Raw genomic sequence first — 22,870 nt, forward strand, 5'->3', positions numbered from 1 at the left:
GTCGAAGACACTTCAAAATATGATGATCATGCAATTCAAAATCTTGGTCATAATACACACAAGTATACAACGTGTAAATGAAAACCGAAATAATACTTTAGAGGCTTTAGAGGTACACTATTTACTGTCTCTGAGACTTGAAACGCTAACTGTTTTTGAGTAAACTATTGTTATAGTTCTTAGTGAAAGAAATCAAATGCAGTCCTGTTATGTTTCATTCAAGAGTAAAATCATGTGACTCCTATCACTTTATTAGATACGCGTCGCGTAGCGAAGTTAAAAGACCGACACGCGCATAGTACCTATGCTATGCACGTGTCGTTATTTTATCTTCAATAGGTTTTTCGATAGGTTGTCATAAGTAAACACTTCGTGTTTTGAATTCGTTTGTATGGAAAAATAAACATGCTTCTTTTGATTTCATGTTTCCTTATGAAATATACTTGTGCGCCCTTTAACATTATTTCGTTATTCCGTTACACGTTTTATACAAAGGATCCTTTATATCCCGCAAGACTTACTAATAGTAGTAGGTATTTCGAGATAACTTTCGCATTCGCAACACTCATACAAAAGAGTATGAGAAAAAAGTAGGTAAACGAAGATAAATTAATCAAATCGCATGCAGAGCAAGTTTAAAAAAACTGTACATAGACGACTTTGTATGGTACCCACAGACATAATATGAAATTATCATAGCTGAATACAAAATATCAAAGATGCACATCATGCATATAGGTAATTCAAGGAATTTACTTTCTCAGAATTACAATGGAAGAAGATTAGATTTTGCGAGAAATCATCGCAATTGCCCACTCGTCATTTTCGTCACTAGAGAATCATTCTGTGCAGCGTGTGCTCAACAGCGCGTGAGATTTCATCGCGAATTCTTTTCTTTTGCGTTAAGTCATGTGTGCGCGGCAAACGAGGTCGGATGTTCGCGGCAGAATGAAGATGTATTCTTTGAGATCATTGTTATGTCACTGTCAACTCATATTTATGCGCTCCGGTTCGGTTAACTTGCATACCTGAGATTACAACAAACTTATCTAGTATTTAAAATTGGAACGTAATTGCTCTATACATACTGAAATGTCAATAATCCAGTTCCGTGGTAGGTATATGACACCTTGAAGACGTGAAATAAGAATTATAATTTTGAAAAAAAAACTTTTAAATAGCCTTTATGCCGACATTTATTTCAAGTAGGTCTAGCTTATAAGCACTTCTGAAACGTCAACGCAGTGTATTTGTCGGGACTCTACCACCTGTTTGAAAGGCAGATTCTACATATATATGTATAGAAAAACCCAAGAGGACTGCAACATTTTAACATCATTTTAGAGTTTACAATATGTAGTATTTTCTATCTTGTGTGAGATGAGAGCGGAGCGGCCTGCTTTAACGAACCTGAACGTATACTACGTTGAATATGTTCTTAACGACAAAGCAGCAAGCTTTTGACAAAAAAATTGGTTTCATCAAAACCTGTGACATGACAAATTCACGGCCTCTTGCTAATTTCCTACATATTCAGTCTATATTAAGTTCCAAGAGTCGTTCAATGTTTATTTATAGTATGCTTATACAATATTTACTGCGATTCACATAACCCAATATGGGTTTGTGAGTATTACTAAAAGTTGTTTTAATAAACACGCACTTCTAATATGATTAGAAAGTTGATCACTTCAAACGTTTAAAACTTGTTTGTAACCACTCTTAAATTGTTAGCTTAAATTACGTATAGCGAGTGCATGAAGATGATGTCATACAATATTTATCTAACTTCTCATCTAGTTGGAAAGTAAAAGTGGTTGGATTGGACAGTATACATTTACTGTAGAATAGAATCATAAAAGCTTCGTTTGATCCCACGCTTCGAGAATGAAAGTGAGAGGTGGGGTTCGCGCTAATAAGGCCCTTATCCATTGCATTGTCGTTAATCGTAGTTCACGTGTAGGTTAAACATGTGTTAGCAAATACGCTTTTGTGTGTATGTTTGGTAAAAAAAAAATATCTTCGTTCATACCGGTCAATATTATACATGATCTGTGGTCGGCCTGTGGAAGTTGTTGTCTGTGGATTTCAAACTGACAGGAAACCAGTAGATAGTTAGTTAGTTAGGTAGTTATCTCTATATTATTAAAGTTAACTCTGACATGCGAAAGGTGCTTGCAGTTTAAATTTGACAAAACATTTGTAACTTTTTCTACGTTATGCCTCGTTTATGAATAGGGCCCTAAGAGTCCTAGGACCATATTATTATTTCATGTCTTATATGTGTTGGCTCGTATCCATACTAATATTATATTTGGGAAAGTATGTCTGTTTGTTGGTTTGTTAGTTTCTTATGTTGGGCGCAACAACTGTACTAATCTGGACGAAAGGCACGGAGATAGCTTTGCTTGCTGGAAAAGGACATTGGGGTTTTTTAACGCGGGAAAGGAAACGTTCCCTGCTGGATTCTTCAAAAACCGATACCGATATTTTATCGTGCGTGTGAATTCGTACTATCTGTGGCCTTAATAACTCACACTAGCTAGGGTCTATTGTGAGTGCTCAATTTAATTTACCCAGTCTGTATGAAGTTGTTACATCAGTTCCTTTGGTCGTGCATATACAAGGTAAAAAGGAAAAAGGTACTAGGTAGGTAAAAGTATAACTTGTTAGTAACTAATTAGAAAATAAATTATTATAATTCTGAATAACGTACATTTCAGTTGTAACATAACATAAAAAAGTAAACAAAATATTACAACCTTGCGCTTGCCAATAAACGTCTGTATCATTTATTGTTTAAATATTATGTAGGTGATCCTGGTGTTATGGTTGTCACTGCGCCTTTTTTCAACATTGTATTAATAAAGTTGCAGAACTGAAGATTTGCATTATTATGAATACTGTAATACTCCATATTAGAATAAATACCCTGATAACGGCACCCACTATTCCAAGCCTTCTAAATTACAGATTGTCTATAGGTGAACCCTTACAATAAGAGAATTTGAAGTTTAAACTACCTTACCCAGCACGGTGGACGGGTCCACGGGCATACTGGAGATATTATCTCCACGGGGAAATGAATGAATGAATGAATGAATGAATACACTTTTATTGTACACCACATAAACATATAGTAAAATTATAAATAAAAATTTAACACACAATCTCCACGGGGAAAGGACTTAATATTTTCCTTCTTCCACAATTTATCATCTCTCCGAGAATGGGCGAAATCAAAGCCAAATAATAAACGTTTAATACTTTAACGAGCTAAACTTCTCCTTTTCACAGTTACCGAGCTTTGGCAGGTGGTTAATTTTATCTTTTGTCAGTGGGGGCTGTTTTTATGTCTCACGCCTAACCCTTGTAAAGGTACCTACATATTATATTATACTAGTATATTTCATGAGGTTTACTATACGAGTCGAAACACGAACCACTTGTCTGTGACAGACAAAGTTCTTTATAGCGTGGCGACTCTGTCAATCGACTCTATATACGGAGTAATTCATGAGCAGCTACTGTTTTTTTCTTTAAAGTGCGCTCTCACGACAGTCATTATGTTACTTTTGTTTTGATACGCATTCGAAATGTAAAGTAAAAGCAAAAAGTTGCAGAGTATGCCTGTGTTTGCGTGGTAATGGTCTAGTGGTTATGGGCTTGATTTCCCTTACGGGTTGACCGAGTTCAATCTCCGAAACGTCAGAATTTTTAGAGTTCTGTGCATTTTAAGCAATTACATATCGGTTATTTGAAACGAACGGAAAACCTCGTGAAGAAAAAAGATTCTATACCTACGCTACAAATTTAACAAACAATTAAAGACATTTATTATATCATACAATTGATGAATTTCTTAATAAAAAGGTTGCTTGGAAGCATCCGGCCTCGCTTTCATCCCTCACAAGATAGAAACATGAATGGTAAAATGTGAAATGTAAATTGTTGTTGTTGGAAAAGAGCAACTGCTGAGTTTCTTGCCGGCTTCTTCTCGGTAGAATCTGCATTCCGAACCGGTGGTAGAGTCACTACAAACAGACAGACTTGACGTTTCAAAAGTGCTTATATTAGGCCTACTTGAAATAAATGAATTTCGAATTTGAATTTTGAATTTGAATTTGAATTTGAATTTGAATTTGAATTTGAATTAGAATTTATTCTAGGTCTATTTTAAAGCGCTCGCTATTTTACGCTATTTTAAATCTTTGCTAGTTAAAAATAAAAAGAGGAGTGTTTTAGGCTACTCTTTACTGTATTAAAATAAAAAAAAATAGGCACAGTCGCGGATAACTGTTAGTCTTTAAATGCTGGACCCTATTTATACGAGAACTAGCTGCGAGAAGTACCTAATTAACTTTACTTCGTCTCAGTCATTGGTGCCAATAGACAAGTTTAACAATAGTACTATCCTTTTCCACAAGAAACATTGTGAAAAGGATAGAACTACTTTTAGACTCGCCAATTTAGTTTTATTCAAAGATCTGGCACTATTATTTTTATATTTTAAGCAAAAATCATATTAATACCTACCTATCAGGTAGGGCGACGTTTACTTACTTCGAAAAAAACAATTAAAGTTTACTTGTTATAATCTGAGTAATTAGTTATTTAATAACTAAACATGATTTCTGAAAATTATATATCATGATGGTATGATATATACGTGAAAATTTATATTGTTTTAAAAAAAATATATCAAAAGCCTGTTATATTTTTTATACCAGGAAGAGTAAATTTCGCAAATTAAGTAAGTAAATATGTTTATTTTAACTACAGTCCCACCAACGACTCTAGTTCCCCCCTCACATTTTTACCATCCAACCGCGAGGCACCGTAAGGATCTACATCCCTACGGGGTTGATATACCGCGGACGCGTACGAAGCGCTTTGCATCTTCGTTTATCATTCGCACCGAAATAATCTGGAATACCAATCCAGCATCTGTTTTCCCCAGTACCTACAATATGAGTACCTCCAAATCAAGATTGAAAAAGGGAAATCTTCTAGGCAAGCGCGCTCCACTTTTGGCTGCATCATCACTTACCATCACGTGTGATTGCAGTCAACCGCTCGTTCAAAAACATTAAAAAAAACATTAATGTATAAAAATTAAAGGGCCCTAACTATTACATTTTAGTTTGCCTTGTTAGTTATGATGGACTCGGAATCGCAAGTAAAGTTGACGACGCTTACAATGATTCTGACAAAATAAATGATTCTAAAAAAAACACCTTTAACTAAACAGGATATTGGTAAACTTTTATATTAAAATACTCGATTAGGTCTATATCAGTCTAAAGTAATTAATTAAAATTACAAAACACTACTTATAGAATCATTTTGCGTTCCACTTTCCCATTTGCACGATTTAAATATACAATTTGTAAAGTTTTATTACAGCACCGGATAGTGTGCTAGCCTCTTTATAGCCATATGACCGTAAAAGTCATATTATGATCGTCGCCTAATTTGGAAGTACGAGTTCCGATGTTATGCGTTAGAAAGTAATCTTATTATGCAACGTGGTCGCGTTGAATTAAGATGATTCGGCAAACCATCTTCTTCGGTGTATATATATACTACTATAGGCACCTATTTATGTGCGTTTTACATAAAACTAGTTATTCCAAACCTTTTATCGTCGTTATTTTCAGACTATAAATGTTCTTCTCCTTATTCTTAAGTAGGGCTAACATGCTCGAGAAAATTATGTCTACTCATTGTCAGTAGGTTATTATTACCTCATACCTTACGCATGACAGTCCTATAAAGCAAACCACTCTTATCCTTAGAAGTGAGGGAATTAGAGCATTGTCTCACTACAGCAGTAGCGAAAACCTATCAATGTTTTAGCCCCATTCGGGATAGAATCTAGGGCCTCATGATCCATACTCGAACATGATAACCACTGAACCAAAGAGTCAGTTAATGCCACAAAAGTTTTTTGGCAATCTGCAGAAAAGCCGTCTTAATAAGATTTTCTCGTGTTTCTTTCTCGAGAAATAAATAATCTGCCGTAATTAGCAATATCATCCCTTACTAAAGCAAAATAAAGCTAAGCACTAATGATTCCAACATTGTAATTATTAACATAAGATGAGATTTAGTAGCAAAGATAAGGTCAGAATTTAACATATTAATTGTGTTTTTAAATAGATAAGCTCACTATGTGGTTTCATCTCTTATTTCCCACTTACGTTGAGCTGAAATGAAAATTATCTTAGCGTAAGAGATAGTGGCTATTTTTGTGGTTATTGCCTACAAATAATGATGATCGAATAGTTATAATAAAACTTATAACTAACTCAAAATCTGATCTTAACGAAATGCTTACTATCACCGCGGGCCGGATTACGTTAAGATATGATACAGGGTATATACTCGGCGGGCAGATGATATGATATAACTATTATGTATAACATTTTTAGGTCGTTGCGAAATAAAATGTAAAATTGATTACTACATAAAGATATTTTCCGGCCGATTGGCGCAGTGGGAAGAGACCCTGCTTTCTGAGTTCAAGGCCGTTGGTTCGATTCCAAGAACTGGAAAAAGGTTGTGTGATGAACATGCACGTTTTTCAGTGTCTGGGTGTTTATATGCATAGTATAAGTATTTATGTATATTATTCATAAAAATATTTATCAGGCATCTTAGTACCCATAACACAAGCTACGCTTAGTTTGGGGCTAGATGACGATGTGTGTATTGTCGTAGTAGGTATATTTATTTATTTATACTACGACAATACACACTTATATACTTATTACTTTGTATACTGTTCCAAGTCCTTTTATATTGTTTACAGGGAAAGTGCCTAGTTATTTTGAACATTTTAGTTGGTACCGACTTAAAATTGTTGCAGAAAATATTTATTTCTTGCTTTTTAGTTTATTTTGAAAGTCGTTTTAAATAAAAAAGTTTTTTTTTCACGCTTTTTGATGGGTGCTGCAAGTGTGAAATTATACTAAGAATACTCGCTGCATTTCCGCCACGAACAGCCAAGCTGAAAAAATGTGACCAGATAAGGCTACAGGACAAATACTTACTGACTTCAGCTGACTTGCTTGGGATGCCGTCTCCATGATATGAGAGAAGATATAAGATAAATCGCCCATCCCCGTTCTCGATAATTGCAATTAGCATTCTCCACTTCACAATATTACGTAGTGGTTCAAGTTTGCATTTCCTGCGTTAAAGTGGGACGGACAATGCATATGCAATGCATACCTATAGAAATTCTCATTTTCACGCGAATTCTAGCAGGCAAACTTTTTGTTCCTTGTTTGTTTTTCGCAAAGCAAATGAATTACTTTCAGAAGTAATAACGTAATTGACTTTATGGTTCTCAGTTTTACTCTTCGAAAGCCTGAATCGCGTGCAATACAGTTGCTGATACGAATACAACCTTCTTTTTTGAATTATCTCTTTATTATTTCCTCCTCAACAAAATAATTTTCAGAAAGTCTATACTAAAACTACGACTGGTACCTCGTAATTTTAAAATCATTTCGAAAGTACTTTACGTCTAGGTAAAAGAAGAAGAAGAAGAATCACTGTATTGCACGTATAACATACAGGAAAAGAAAAAGTAAGTAGTAAATAGTAACTAGGTAGGTACATCTCATTCCAATATAATTCCCCTGTTTTATTTTAGGAACTTCCCGTCGTATCTTAGTCTATCTATTAATAAAAGCAAATTGCTAGTGCTCACACAAATTAATAAACTTGCGGTAATTATAGGGCGCATGCGGTTGAGCGACCACTCTATCTGAACTTGAAATCATGCTCAGTAGGTACAATACAAAGTAACAACAACTCAATTGATGCTGGCATATGCATAAGGAAAATTTTAAATTCTTTAAATATTTCATGATATTTTATATTCATACCTCAAAATTCTAATTATGAATTTAAAAGATAGTAATGTTATATTTTACTTATTCTCCGACATCATTCAGAGAGGATTTAAGAGCATCGACGAACGTTCTTTTAAATCAATTCACGTTCGATTAACATGTTAGTAATAATAACCGGGATTGGCGGCTTAGCGTGCTCTCCAAGGGATGGGATAAGTCAACAATTTTTGGCCCGATGCGACATCGGGACTGAACCGACATACGTCATAATCCGTAATGGACGGTATATATAGAGATTATAGCCTGCTCCGATTATAGCAAAATTAAACCTAATGGTCGTTCGAAGCATGACCGTTAAAAAACGTGGGAACAGATATACCAAGATACATAGAAACGTATTGAAATCTGAATAAAATCAGAACCCGTAATCGGATGCTGAATTTTCACAGTATCGAACCTTCTAACCTCAAACTAAAGATAATCAAAGATACCGTACACATCTGGAATTATAATAATGTGTTTTGCACTGAATAGCCGCCTGAGGGCGTAAAAAGCTAACCATTGCAATAGGATATTAGCGCAACTCATCCAAGAAGATGCATTTGCGATAACTAAGTAGTCTTTTTTTTCTGCAAAATAATGGGCGTAGATCTTTTTTAATTTCTATCGCTTAATTGATTAAGTGACCTTCTGATTTGATTGCCAATGAATGTAAATAAGGTAACACATTTCACGTAAAAAGAACGCTAGCGGTTGAACGCTGGCGGCGCGGCGACTAATACAATTATTAAGTAACAAATGAACGTGTTCTCTGGACACATTCATTTGATATTTAATAATTGTGCAAGCGAGATTAATAATTGCATTATTTTTAATTGACGTAATTTCATTCATTTGGTTGAAAGATTTAAAATATTCCTATTGGAAGTTAGTAGTTTTTTTAATGACTTATTTGTACTGAGTTTAATTTTAGAATTTTTATTTCTTTTAAATTATCAAATTTATTGTGAAGTTTTGTTTACACACTTTTTTAAATACTGTAGTATTTCATGCCTGCCTGAATAAATCTTCATTAAGTCATTACACATTAGAAAATGATTTGTATGTATTAAGTTATTTTCACATAATATATTCGCAAGTAATTGTTTAAATTACCCACCGCAAAGACGACCTTTAGCGCTGTTTTTACGTCACGCGAGTTATGCTTTCTAATGTTAGAGTAGTCCACGCAAGAGCAAGCCACAAAAAAAACAATGGAATGAATCTTAATAATATGAATATATTCGTACCGACATATTATTCTAGATTTTTCTGTCGTGTTTATGAATGGAACTTTTTATGTCTCGACGAATAGTTTTCCATTCTAATAGATATTATATAATAGCTATATACATAATACCTATATAATTTAAAGAAATATGTAGATGGGTGTGAGTAGAACTGTATCGTCATCGTGTTAAACCAAGCTGCCCACAGCTGGAACCAGGTCTTCTGTAGAGACTTCCCCACTCCAGGGACTTGTGTCACTTTCCACAAGCATTGTTGGGCCAAGTAGAGATGATCTGATCACATTCATCATCATCATCAAATCAGTCAATAGAGGCACTGCAAAACCTATATTTTGTAGTCAGTTCAAAATACCATGAACCGCTTGGTGCCTGAAGACCAATGTCTCAGCAGGTGTTGGAGAGAGCTATGTTCGGATTATCTCTACGCGATCAAATTATTAGGAATTTGTAGATGATCCGTGGAAGAACATATTACTATTTTACTATTAATTATTCCAACTTTTCATCAGAAGTCAGATTATCACTTCAGCTTTCAATATTCTGATTGGTGAACTTGCTATATATGTTTTGTGATACAAATCTATGCGAATATGTGTGTGATAAATACGTATTACGTATAGCTAGAAAGTAATAAATTTAATAAGTATTTGTTCAGAAATGGGCCTTCCTTGAACCTTCCTTGCCACAAGTCTTAACTGGATAATTGTAGGCCGATGAATGATGTATGATTTCCAATGCATCGATGCCCTGAGGGACAAAAAGGCTGATTGTGATAGATATTGGCACAACTCATCTTGAAGATGCAGTGTGGTTATTAAGTTTTTTACTCGACAAAATAATGGTTTCACCTTTTTCACATTATTTGATGCGCTTTGTCGTTGATGTAACAACGTTGTTTCTTATTTCCTCCAATTAGTTATCTGTTTATAATTCACCCACGGACGAGCGGTTTCAAATTAACTTATTATATTCTTTGTAGTTATCTTGTTTTTAGCATCTTTCTTATTGATATTTAATCGATACTTACACAACAAACTTATCTGTAAAAAAATATCGAAAACGTTCGATCATAGAAATAAGATAACATTTTTTGTTCTTACACAACAAAGTTGATTTAGAATTCTGCTAAACCTTCAACGGCACTATAATTTTAGAACGAAATAACTATTATAAGTAGGGAGGTATTTAAAAGATAGGTGAATTTCTATATTTAAATAATCTTACTTATTAAAAGTCTCTTTTGAAACGTTCTTACACATTTCATTTGACGTTTTTGTGAATAATCACCACCTCACAGTTTAACTAAGAACTAAATGGGAACCTACTTAGATTTTTCCAAACAGTCTTTATACATTCCTGAAAAATAACAATGACGTTAATAAAAAAAAAATTGTTGCTAATGTTAGGAACGCTAATAGCTTCTGTTATAATTCTAAGAATGTAGTAATCATTTAACCAAATACAAAAAAATATAAGCACGAATTTTGTGATCCCGTGATAGGCCTATTCGAATCATTTATTTTACGAATTATTTACATTCATTAAATACTTATTTTTCTCTCTTCATCGGTACGGACGATGTTAGATTTTATTCTATTTTTAATTTTTTTATCTGGCATATCAGTGAAGTCATGATGTATGATGATATCTTTTAATAAAAATGCTAGAAGTGATAAGTACCTACAGGATAGTATTTCTGTTTATTAAAGAATAATACAAATAAATACGTAATTGGTTACTACTAAATTTAGCTATTAATTTTCAATCCGATACCATCGTATTGGAACTTAATCGCTGGTAGTCTCGGGCGAATGCTCCAACTAAACTATTTATATGCCAAATATGAACATTGTTGACATGGTTTAAGAATAATAAAGGCTCGTAATTCGTGTGATGTTCTCAAAACACGGAAATTCCAATGTAAAAAATTTGTATATCCCATTTAACGATTATCCAATGAATAGAACATACAATTACATCCTTATTGGTATATCAGTTAGGGTGACAGTTGTTTGCGCTGTTGCTTGATATCAGAAAGTGCATCTCATATGGAAAGCGCACTTGAACGGGGTCCGGACGGCCGGTTGCACCCAACAGCTTTCCAATCTCAACTCCCCAGAACCTTGCTATTAATCAGTACTTTCTAGCTTCCTATTTGCTACAGCATATTCGCCAATCGTATAGCCAATTTATTTATATCTAAGCGATTCGTTTTTGCAATCCGAATATGTAATATAATACAGAAACGGTTAAATATTATTGTCACCCCGACGTCACTAAAAGTATATTTCCTAAACTGATTGGTGTATTTATATAAAAAAAGGTAACGCTCTAGTCCTTAGTTGTAAGAGCGAAAGCGAAGGATAGAAAAAGGTTACAAAAGAACTTTAACCCGCCTACAAAAAACTTTTAAACTTATAATTAATAGAACTTTATCATTATAAACTTTCGCGCAGGTGGGTTTTATTTAAGTGATTCTTTTCAAACGCATCGTTGGTAGACCCCTGACGAGGTGGGCGGACGAAATAAAGCGAGTCGCAGGGAGCCGCGACCCTACAAAAGATCTATGACCAGCAATCAACGACCATTGGTTGACATGACGATAAACTGATTAATATAGAATCCTATTATGGGTATGGGTTTAATATAACTGCCATACTTCTGCCGATAATAGAGGTACACAAACCGCCATCGAGCTAAGGGTACCTTGTGTTATGGGTACTAAGACGACTGATGAATTTTTTTATGAATAATATACATAAATACTTATAATATACAGATAAACACCCACTCACTGAAAACCATTCATGTTCAACACACAAACATTCGACAACCGTTGTGGGAATCGAACCCACAGCCTTGGACTCAGATAGCAGGGTCGCCGTCCAGTGCACCAATCGGCCTTCAATAAAATAAGATTATGCTATAAAGTCTTGGAATAGGTAAAACGAAAGAAAAACCATTGTAGGTAAGCTACTACGTAACTTTATAGAGACAGGTAAAGAGCTACTTACATTACGAGCTAGGGACAATATTTATTATCGCTTAGATACATCGTAGCGTATACTTGTGAAAATCTAGTTTAAGTGAGAATTAACTGTATGGATGTTAGACCCGTTATTATGGTAATGAATGTCATTTAACTAAATTAATTTAATTTTAAAATATGTATTAAAAATATTTATAGTTGGTTTCTTGAATAATTTTGCTCAAAACTAGATAATTTGCAAAAAATATAGGTTAATGTCATATAATTCGGCTAAGTTAAACTTTTATGGGATTTATATGATAATTTAAACTGAGTTTAATTGCTTGGTAACTGTTTGGAACTGTTATTACTAACAACCTAACTCGCAGTAGTTATACAAAATTTGTATGTGTTTAACTATCTTTTTTCACAATATTTATTTTTAAATTTTATTTTTCAACTTGGATAATGGTATTTTAATTTGCCTTAAGAAAGGTTGCGTTATTTATGCTTCTTCAAAAAGCACTAACTACCTACATGCGTATTACAATAATAAACAATTAAAAAAAAATCGGTCAACATGACATAATCAGATCGACCCATTGCCGACCCACTACAGAGCACGGGGCTCCTCCCACAATGGGAAGGGGTTAAGGCCGTAGTCCAACACGCTGGCCCAGTGCGGATTGGTGGACATAATGTGTGTTCAGAAAACCAACTCAGATAATACTGATTTAGTGGGATAGCGACTCGTGCACCGATCAACTTCTCCCACAAGTAGGTGAAGGTAAATATTTAAATTCATTTTGGTAGGTTAATCTTTTTATTTTAACATGGATTTCGCGCATATTTTGTCATTCACAGTGACTCCCATGTACGGAGAAAATATAAAGCTATATGTATTATGATTAGCTTAATTTTTGTGCTATTTTCTCTTTTGGCTTAAATAAACTTGGATATTGTTGAAATGAGTGTATTTTGTGGTAACGGGTTTTTTTTTTATTTTTATTTAGTTCGCAAAATTGAAAATCAACTGCTTACTCTCATATAAACTACTAGATGTTGCACGCGACTTCGTCTGCGTTTGTTATTAAATTAAGTTGTAGTTCAAAAAAAAATTTAAGTATTCAGTATCGCTAAGCCTTAAATGAGGGGTTTGCTGCTGTCCGCTGAGGAGTTCTGTCCTCTATCTCCAACCACAGTTTGGGCAAAATTAAACACATATTAAAACCTTTATAGTACAAAAATAATTATTTAAATCGGTTATATTTTGTCGGAGTTATGGTGTAAAATCGTCAAACACTCTTCCCCTGTCCCAAAGGAACCGAGCTTAATATCTAGATAAAAACTATCCTATATTACTTCTAACACTTCCAAGAATATGTGTACAAAGTTTCATGAGGATCGGTTAAGTAGTTTTTGCGTGAAAGCGTAACAAACAAACTTACATTGACATTCATAATATTAGTAGGGAGCAGGGATAGCACTATTTGACAAATGACATGTTTATACACTTGTGCCTTCTCGATGCGAAAACAGCATGCAAATCCGCTGGGTACACGAGGCTGCAGTAAACAGCTAAAAAAATAAAAAAAAATATTAAAAAAATGTAAAATACCAAAAAAAAAAGAAAACGAAAAAAAAATATTGTGGAGGTAAAATTACTTAAGCAATTAACTAAAGGGTTAGAAATTTAATAGTAAAAATTTCAAAATGGCAAGAATAAAAATGGCAACTTGTAAGTTTCTGCATTTATAAACAGGTTCGAACTAGATTGTTCAAAACTTTATACAACTAAAGCAACCTATTCTTGACTTGTTCTCTAGATAAACTTGCAAATTAGTTCCACATTCAGACAGAGCCGCGGAGTCCGAGAGACGTAAAACGTGTAATCGAATTAAATTTCTCCATCGAATTGCTTTTAGTCCCCGCTGGCACTTAGAATTCCTTGATTTAGGATACATATTTATGAGGACCTTTAGGCGGAATAGCAATGACTCGGCCTTTTACTTAAACCGACTTCTAAGAAGAACGAGCTTTCCAATTAAAAGTCTGATTTGAAAAGGAGAGTCGCATCTGCATGCCTCTTGGAATACCAGGCAAGGTTTACTACATTCTTTATATACATGTATTCATTATTTTTATACAGGTTTATATGTGTATATAATATAAATATATATATATATATATTTTATATATATATTTCTGTGTGCGTGTGTATGTCACTGAACTTCTTCTAGACGGCTGGACTAGCTGGATTTAAATGATTTTTTGGTATATGTTGGGTTAGGATGGTTTGGATTCACAAATTAGCCCGACAGATGGCGCTGGGGTCCGCTAGTATATGTGCGTGTATATATAGATATATTTATATATCAAAATCTATTTGAATAATGAGTATTGCAGCACCTACCATGAACTTCTGGTTTTGTTCATCTTGGTATCCTGTGGTTGCCTGGAATATATCGCTATGTAGCAATAAGGCAACCAAATAGTACCCACCTGCTCTTTTTTATGATTATTAATTGATTAACCAAGCAAATAGCCCACCTGGTGGTAAGTGAAACCCCATCGCCTATGCCCTGACACAAAGAGCTTTACTAGAGCTTTAAGAGCTCAAAGTATGTTTTTCAGTGTCTGGGTGTTTATCTATATATTATAAGTATTTATGTATATTATTCATATTATAATTATTCATCAGTCATCTTCGTACCTATAACACAAGCTATGCTTACTTTGGGGCTAGATTGCGGTGTGTGTTTTTTCAAAGTATATTTATTTATTTATTTATTTACCATTTTTATCGTCACCATATTGATCCCACTGCTTTGATTACTCCAAATATAGGACGGGCATTTAAAGCATAGACCACGCCACGCTGCTCCACAGCGGATTGACGGGCTTCATCCATAATTATTACACATCAGGCACGGTGACTGGTACCGGCAACTTAACGTGATCTCCGAGGAACTTGGGTGGACTACGCCAATTTCCAAACTCTAGATTTTAGTGTTTTTAATAGAGATCAGTTTTTGCTTTGAAGTTAGAATTTATTTACAGAAAAACATAGAAATAACTGCCCCGACCCGAGAATCGAACCCACAAACACGTGCTCTGTAGTCAAATATGTTAACCAATAGACTCACCGAGCAGTTTACTCTTTAAAAAGGATGTCTTAATAGTTACTAATAGTATTTTAATGTTGTTTTGATCGAAGGAAAACAATTACTTGGACTTTCATTTCTATCAAATTAGGGAAAACACTCTCGTAGCAAGGGCATACTTCGATGTAGATTTAAGTAAACTGTTGGCATTAAAATTCGCAGTAAGCCGTGATCGCGTGCGTGAGTTTAGACTAAAGAGACATTTAGTTGAATAGGTAATTTACACGTGCACCTCGACATACAATTTTTAGGGTCCACAATATACCTACGGTAAGGTCCAGCACCACTGACTTTTCGGAGTTATGTGCGTTTTTAATTTAAGCATTTCTGCTTTAAACGGTGAAGGAAAACATCGTGAGGTAGGTAATCTGCTTGCCTGACAGTTCTCCATATTGTTCTCAACGGTCTGTGAAGGCTATCAAACCGTACTAGGCCAGCGTCGTAGACTAAGGTCCCTAAAGGAGACCCGCGCTCTGTAGTGGGTCGGTAATCGGTTAGTGTTTGTGGTCATCATCAGATGATGATTGCATGATATTAAAGTATAGTTTAGTAAAGTATAGTTTACTCGCGAAGTATAGTTTAGTAAGTATCTGTATACTTAGCAATAGTGCTACCAACGTAACTTACTATATGCTTGGTGAAAAAAAAAGGTGGTTATACCGCAAGCATATCCGTGAAGGTTCTAACTTCTACCTTGTGTCTCTACCCGACATTATAAAAATCCGTTGGTTGGATCGTGCTAAGAACAATAGTCAATAGTCTTGCGACGATCAAGTTTCAGCTGGATTGAGTCTGATATAATAAGGCGAATACTCCGGTGGCGCGGTCATATTTGAAGAATGTGTGTGAATACTCCGAATTGCAGGTTCGTAAGAGTAAACTTTTGCTATACAAAGATGTCTAAAGCATCACAAGAAAAGATGTGATTTGGATCTATCAATGTGGAAATATGAGGCACAAGATCAGCATTTCAGCATTTATAATATTAGCACTAAATAATAAAGGTAAAGTAGTTAGGTAGGCATAAAAAAATATTTACCATCGGCAACCACACAGTAGTAAAAACTCGCATGAAGTTACGGTAATAATGCTATTCTGTATGTAATCAAAAACATTCATCGCCTTTTACTTTATTCTACTTTTTGGAGTATCAACAGAGTCAGCGCTACCTTTTAAGTGAAAAATAAAAAGTTTAGGTCCTCGATAAACATGTCTGGTTTGTTACTTTGTATTTTACTGACGACTGGCGACCAGTCTGGTATGGCATGAAATGAAATTCTTTATGAATTTATTTTGCCGCCTATATATAAAATATAACAACTGTAAGGGCTGAGTGACAGCGTCTCTCCCTATATCAGCTAATAATGTGTAAAATGTAACATTGCATTTTACCCGCTAATTGTACAACAAGTGAATAAAACAAGACATTTTGAGACCTTCTCGTATATTCTGCGATTAATAATTAAGGCGAAGATAAATAGAGTTTCTTATTGAGTTAACACACTTTGCTTTTTACGTCGATGTTATCGATATTGTAAATAAATTGTCTCTTTAAGCGAAAAAAAAGTGAAAGCAGAACAAATTTTACGTTTAATGTAGGTAATCGTCGTTCCTGGTATGTTTAAAATTTATGCTTGAACTTGCGACCACGTTTTGTGAAATTAAGGTGGCTTCTAATTCACCAGAATTTCATTCGATGGCTTTTTTTATTACTTCACTACAAGTTAGCCCTTGACTGCAATCTCACCTGGTAGTAAGTGATGATGTAGTCTAAGATGGTAGCGGGCTAACCTGTTAGCGAGTATGGTAGTCATACCCCTAATAGATTCCTACGCGATAGGGATCGCACCGGTGTGCTGAGTGCGAGATTTTTATCTATTCGATCTCGTAAAAGTTAACTATGATTCGTATGACGTCGAAAGAGCGCCTTCTCTGGTCCCTAGATTATAGAACTTTTACGCGATCGAATAGATGAAAAATTTCGCACTCAGCACACGGAACACTAAATCGATTAGCGGCACCTCTTTGTTGGTAGGGTGGTAACTAGCCACGTCCAAAACCTCCCACGAGACAATAGAATAGGCTGTAGAATACTTATTATAAACCTGTGTAATACAAAATAACATCAAAATCGGTATAGTAGTTTAGTGAAATGGCTGTAGAGGAAACAAATTAAAAACACGATTGCAACGCCCCGTGTTGCCTTTATACGCATAACATTTTATCTAAGAACCTTATTTGAATTAGATTTCTTAATTACTTACTCTACAAACACTTCATTAAGCCAGTAGGACGATTTTGATGTTATTTTGTATTACACAAATTGCGTTACGCCCTATTTTTTCAATATTACAGGAGTTAAAGTATTGGCAATCTTTAAAGAATCAGGCTTCAGAAACTGCACTCAAATTAAATACGTGAGCGCTCCACGTTGATACAGACATACAATAAAGACAAACACCCCTCTTTTTAACTCAAAGGTTAATAATAAAAGGAAAATAACAGAATGAATGCGTGATACCTGTATCGCGGTCAATGTAATATAATTTACATGATCCGTGTTGAGTCAATAAAGATATGGAGAAAGGATTCTCACCGGCTCGTGCATTCGACACGCTCGGTAAAAGGGAAAGGGGAAACTGGGACGCCGAGCGAAGGTACTACATGCCTCGTGCATAAGCACCCGTGACTTTACGGTTTCGTATCCGACATGTGACAACGGGACAGTATTACTGAGCAACTACTGTCCGTCCGTCTATCAGCTGGCTGTAGCTCATGAACCGCAATAAGTAGAGAGTTGAAATTCTCTCAGGATGTGTACTTCTATTTACCGCGCTAAATAAATGGGATATTTATATACAAGAAACGTCTTCTTTGGTGTCATTTGCCCGATTTTTATAATAATAATAATAATAATAATAATAAATATACTACGACAATACACACATCGCCACCTAGCCCCAAAGTAAGCGTAGCTTGTGTTATGGGTACTAAGATGACTGATGAATATTTTTATGAATTATATATACATAAATACTTAGAAAATACATATAAACACCCAGACACTGAAAAACACTTAATGCTCATCACACAAACATTTTCCAGTTGTGGGAATCGAACCCACGGCCTTGGACTCAGAAAGCAGGGTCGCTGCCCACTGCGCCAGTCGGCCGTCGTAATGTCTGTATTATGAAATGGTAACGTATCAAGAAGAAACATCGACTCCATCTTTGCTGTGCAAGGAAGAATCATGGGCACCAGAACACGGCGAAGATCGCCCATGAGACAGGCGACAAAATAAAGGCTGCAGTAACCGTTCCCTTATACATGAGTGTACAAGGAAGGCAGCTACCAGAAAGGAGTGGCGACGGATAGTCAAAGCTAGCACAACACTAAAATGACGAAGACAACCGCTCTGAGAAGATATTGTTTTTATATTGCATGTAGGGAACCTTTTGTGTGCAAGTTCAACTCGCATGTAGTCTGTTTTTTTTTCTATTCGATTATAATTTTTTTCGAATTATTTCTGTCTATCATGTCATATAACTTTTATTTGCGTATAAACCAAAATTAATAAATAAAACTTAAAGTCTACCCAAAAATTAAAAGTATTCGTCGCGAGCCTCTCCTCACAGATATCTCCTAAACTGCGATAACCTATGTTTTAGTAGTCATCTTTCCTGTGACGGTATCATTTCCCAGCGCATTAAAAAGATGTGCGTTTTAACACTTACCTACCTACTACCAAAACATCTAAGTATTTAGATAATAATAATCGTAAGGACTGTTCATCTAACCCTGACTATAAAATTAAATGAATAAATCGTGACAGTGTAAAATGACCAACGAACCATGCAATCATTTAATGACGCGACTTTTTCCATAGCAGTGTTTCAGAATCTTAACATCATCATTTCAGCGCGCAAAAGCAACGCTGTAACGGCTTTATACAATACCTTTTATGGTCTTACATAACATTATTACTAAAGTCAATAACATAACATTTCCATAACGAAATGATAATTACAGACATACCGGCAGTAGCCTTTTACAGTCATCTTTAATTTCTTCGCATAATATTTGAATGGTTGACCATTACATTGCATCGCATAGAAAGTGCCCGTAACGCATCGCCGTGTTTATTTTGAGATAGCAAGTGAATATACTCGTATTGGTACATCGGAAGTCCGACTACATAAGAGTAGACTCCAAGCATCCTCAAGGTCTAATTACTGGGCGGTATATCAGTTCTGATCAAACTGCGGCTATTATATGAACGCACATAGTCTATGGATGTGTTGCTCGAATCGCTTAATTAGAGGCGGCATTTCTTGACAGAAACTATATATCATACTATCTTTTTTAATCCCGGAATCAGACTCAGGACAATGATATCCAATCGAATATGTTTCTTTATCCCACAGTTTAGATTAACCATCTCACGAGTCGTCTTTAAAGTGACAGGTTTTACGTGCATTGTTCAAGAGCATACCTACGTAGGAATAATAACAAAGAGGCAGTCTATCATCAACATCATCATTTATAGGTCCACTACAGGCAACGGGTCTCTTCGAAAGGGTTTAGGGCGTAGTCCATCACGTGTGTGTTGATATTCAGAATTGGTAATTGGTTTTCTCACGCCTTTGGGAATATTATGGAGAGGTCTCAAAGTCAAAGTCAAAGTCAAATATTTCTTTATTCAAATAGGCACATAGATGGCACTTTTGATGAGTTATTATATACAAAATGTGTACATAGCAGTGAGTAGTGATGGCGATAACTACAATCGTAAACTTAAAAGTAAAGCTACGAGGATTCCAATCGCGCTCTGGTCTAAGAAGAAGCCCACAACAAACTTAGCCGGGTAAACTTCAGTCAAACATGTTTCTTCCCGATGCCTCCCTACACCGTCAAGGCGGCTTAAACTTAAAGGTTAAAGGTAGTTGCTGGGGATCAAAAGCGGTCTCTCGGAAAGGACGGCTGAAGTCCTAAACACTAGGCTATCATCATGTATATGCTTTCAATACGCGTTCTTAATCAACATGTTTTGTTTTAGAACGAGCGAGCTGGTCGCGTTAGTGGCTGTCAGCTGCACGCTATTCCTGTTTCTGCACACACGAGATCTCAGTACCAAGCTGCGACAGATGCAAAGACTTAACGATGACGTCACGGCATTCAATCATCTCACAGACAGTAAGTAAACAATTGATGTATTTTACGTAGCCTGTGTAGAATAAAGTTTCATGTCCTAATTAAAACGAAAAAAAAAAGCAAAATTTTATTCAGTTAATAGTTTCTTCGTCTTTGGAAACAAGAGTGGAAAATCAAAGAGATATTTTTATTCATAACTAGATGACCCGGCGAAAATCGTGCCACCTGAATTTTTGCGAGACACTCACGACTTTTCATTTTCATTTTTATACCCAGATATAAAGATTAAAGCTACTATAGTTTTGAGTTCTTTCTTCTGAGGATTAAAGTGTCCGAAAGTGACATCTGTCCCAGTAAAGAAAAGAATTTTAGATGAAAAGTTCATAACAAATTAAATCAACGCGGGCTTAGTGGCGGGCAAAAATAATCTACATAATATATTACCGCCATAAAGGTTAGTTAAGAATGTTTTATACGGAAGAGAAAAGTCAACGACATCCTTTTTAATCGGTTCTCAATTAATAAAAGTTGATAAGTAAGTAAATTAGCATTAGTAACTTCCTTAAAATAATGTTATCTAAACGATGATATGGATCAAATATATTATACCCGTTTCAAGATTTATAAGCTATTTATGTTAGATCATTTAACGAGCCAAATAGATATTCTAAAACACAGACATTCGTATTTATAACCAATGAGGATACAAACACTACGCATTAACCATCGACCATTGATAAAAAAAATATTTCCTGACCTGAATCTGAATAAGTATAGTTTAAGGCATAGGTACAACACTCCAGACATCTAAATATGTATCGTGACCTAGGATAGCAATAATTGGATCACGAGCCGCGATCCACTTTGGTGGATCCGTGGATCTATCAAAACGCTTAGCTAAAAGCAACATAGTTATTATATCATGATCCTGGATCGTGATCCAAAAATCGTGATAAATGTAGAGCGTGTACCATACCACCTAAATGGAATAGTGGGATCTTCTCATAACCTCTCATCAACTACATACCATCCATTTGTTATAAACTTTGCTCAAATGTATTAATACCAGTATTATAGAAAGAATGGTGTCTCTGACTAGTTCAGAAGAAAGATTCTACCGGAAAGAAGCCGGCAAGAAACTAAATAGAACCTCTTTCCAAACATCAATATTTTACCATTATTTCTATTGCCTTACGAGAGTTTAAAGTAGAGCAAAACGTTGCAAGCAACGTGGTTCCAATACTCGCAAGTTATTAAATAAACTCTTCCTGAAATGTTTTTTTAAATTTTTGGGATGCAATCATAGAATGTCATTGTATTTTACAGTGTAATTAAATCTTATCATAGCGTTAAATACCTTGGTAGTTAACAAACTACGGACAACATTTTAATAATAAGAGAACGTATAACGTATATGGTGGTCTAGTAAGGCCAAATTCCAAAAACCAAAGAAAACAATGTTTCGCAAATCGGTCAAGATAGCGGACATATCAGCATCAGTGTAAAACCTCCCTCTTTTAGGGACCCCTTTATCTTCATTGTTATTGAATCAATTAATGGCATCTGCGCTCAAACTAAACCTACCTTAAAACAATAAATGAATTAAGCTTCCTTATGTTACTATTAGAATAACTCGAGAAATAGATGATGGATTGATTTGAAATTTACCCACAACGTTGCATTTCTATACTAAATTATCCATATAATCTTTTACCCTTTGATTGATGTCAATTATAGAGAGCTTTGGCATCCCCTGGGGATGGGGATATAGGGACCGAGTTCGTACTCGTCACGGACCTCTAACTTTTCAGAGTCTTTTGCGTTAAAGCAATTAAATATCTATTTATCTATTGCTTTAATGGTGAAACTAAACACCGTGAGAAAACCTGTATGCCTGAGAGTTCTCCATAATGGTGAAGAGCGAACTTAGCCAGCTTGGTGTACTACGGCTTTAACTCCTTATCATTCTGGCAGGAAACCCGTGACATGTAGTGCCTGGGTACAGCAAGTAACATCTCGTAATACAGTTTATAAACATATGGCCAATAGTTTAAGAGGATTATGCAGTTAGAAGTCCCTGCGAATATCACATTTTGGCTGTCAAACCCCACAGCAAATAAGAGGGGATAATAATATGAAACAATCATAATCATAATTACCGTGTTTATACTCGTCGACGTGGGCGGCAACAGATTCATCTCTATTCCGTCTCACTAATACACCTTGATACATTCGCTAAAGTGTTCCTAATTAGGGGTTCGGTCTAGTTTTTGTTAAAATAAAACATCAATCAAAATGTTTACCTCAGGCAGTCTTTGATTATTTTAAACACATTGGATAGAATCAGCCGTTACTATGAGGCGGATTACGATATAAGTATGATATGCATTAAGCTTCATTTTTGGTAAACCACGTGTAATCAGGTTTTAACAC

At 35.2% G+C, this 22,870-nt stretch overlaps 1 protein-coding gene across 1 annotated transcript in view; it reads left to right on the top strand.

Annotated features, from left to right (window-relative positions):
• The window catches only part of LOC120630641 (heparan sulfate 2-O-sulfotransferase pipe), a 120,824-nt gene that overhangs the window by 29,929 nt on the left and 68,025 nt on the right, over positions 1-22,870 (top strand). Inside the window, exon 2 of the mRNA XM_039899903.1 lies at positions 20,343-20,479. Within this exon, the coding sequence (XP_039755837.1) occupies positions 20,343-20,479 (137 nt within the window). The remainder of the gene's footprint in view (positions 1-20,342; positions 20,480-22,870) is intronic.

The sequence above is a fragment of the Pararge aegeria genome, chromosome 16 (assembly GCF_905163445.1).
Source record: "Pararge aegeria chromosome 16, ilParAegt1.1, whole genome shotgun sequence".
NCBI classification, from domain to species: Eukaryota; Metazoa; Arthropoda; class Insecta; order Lepidoptera; family Nymphalidae; genus Pararge; species Pararge aegeria.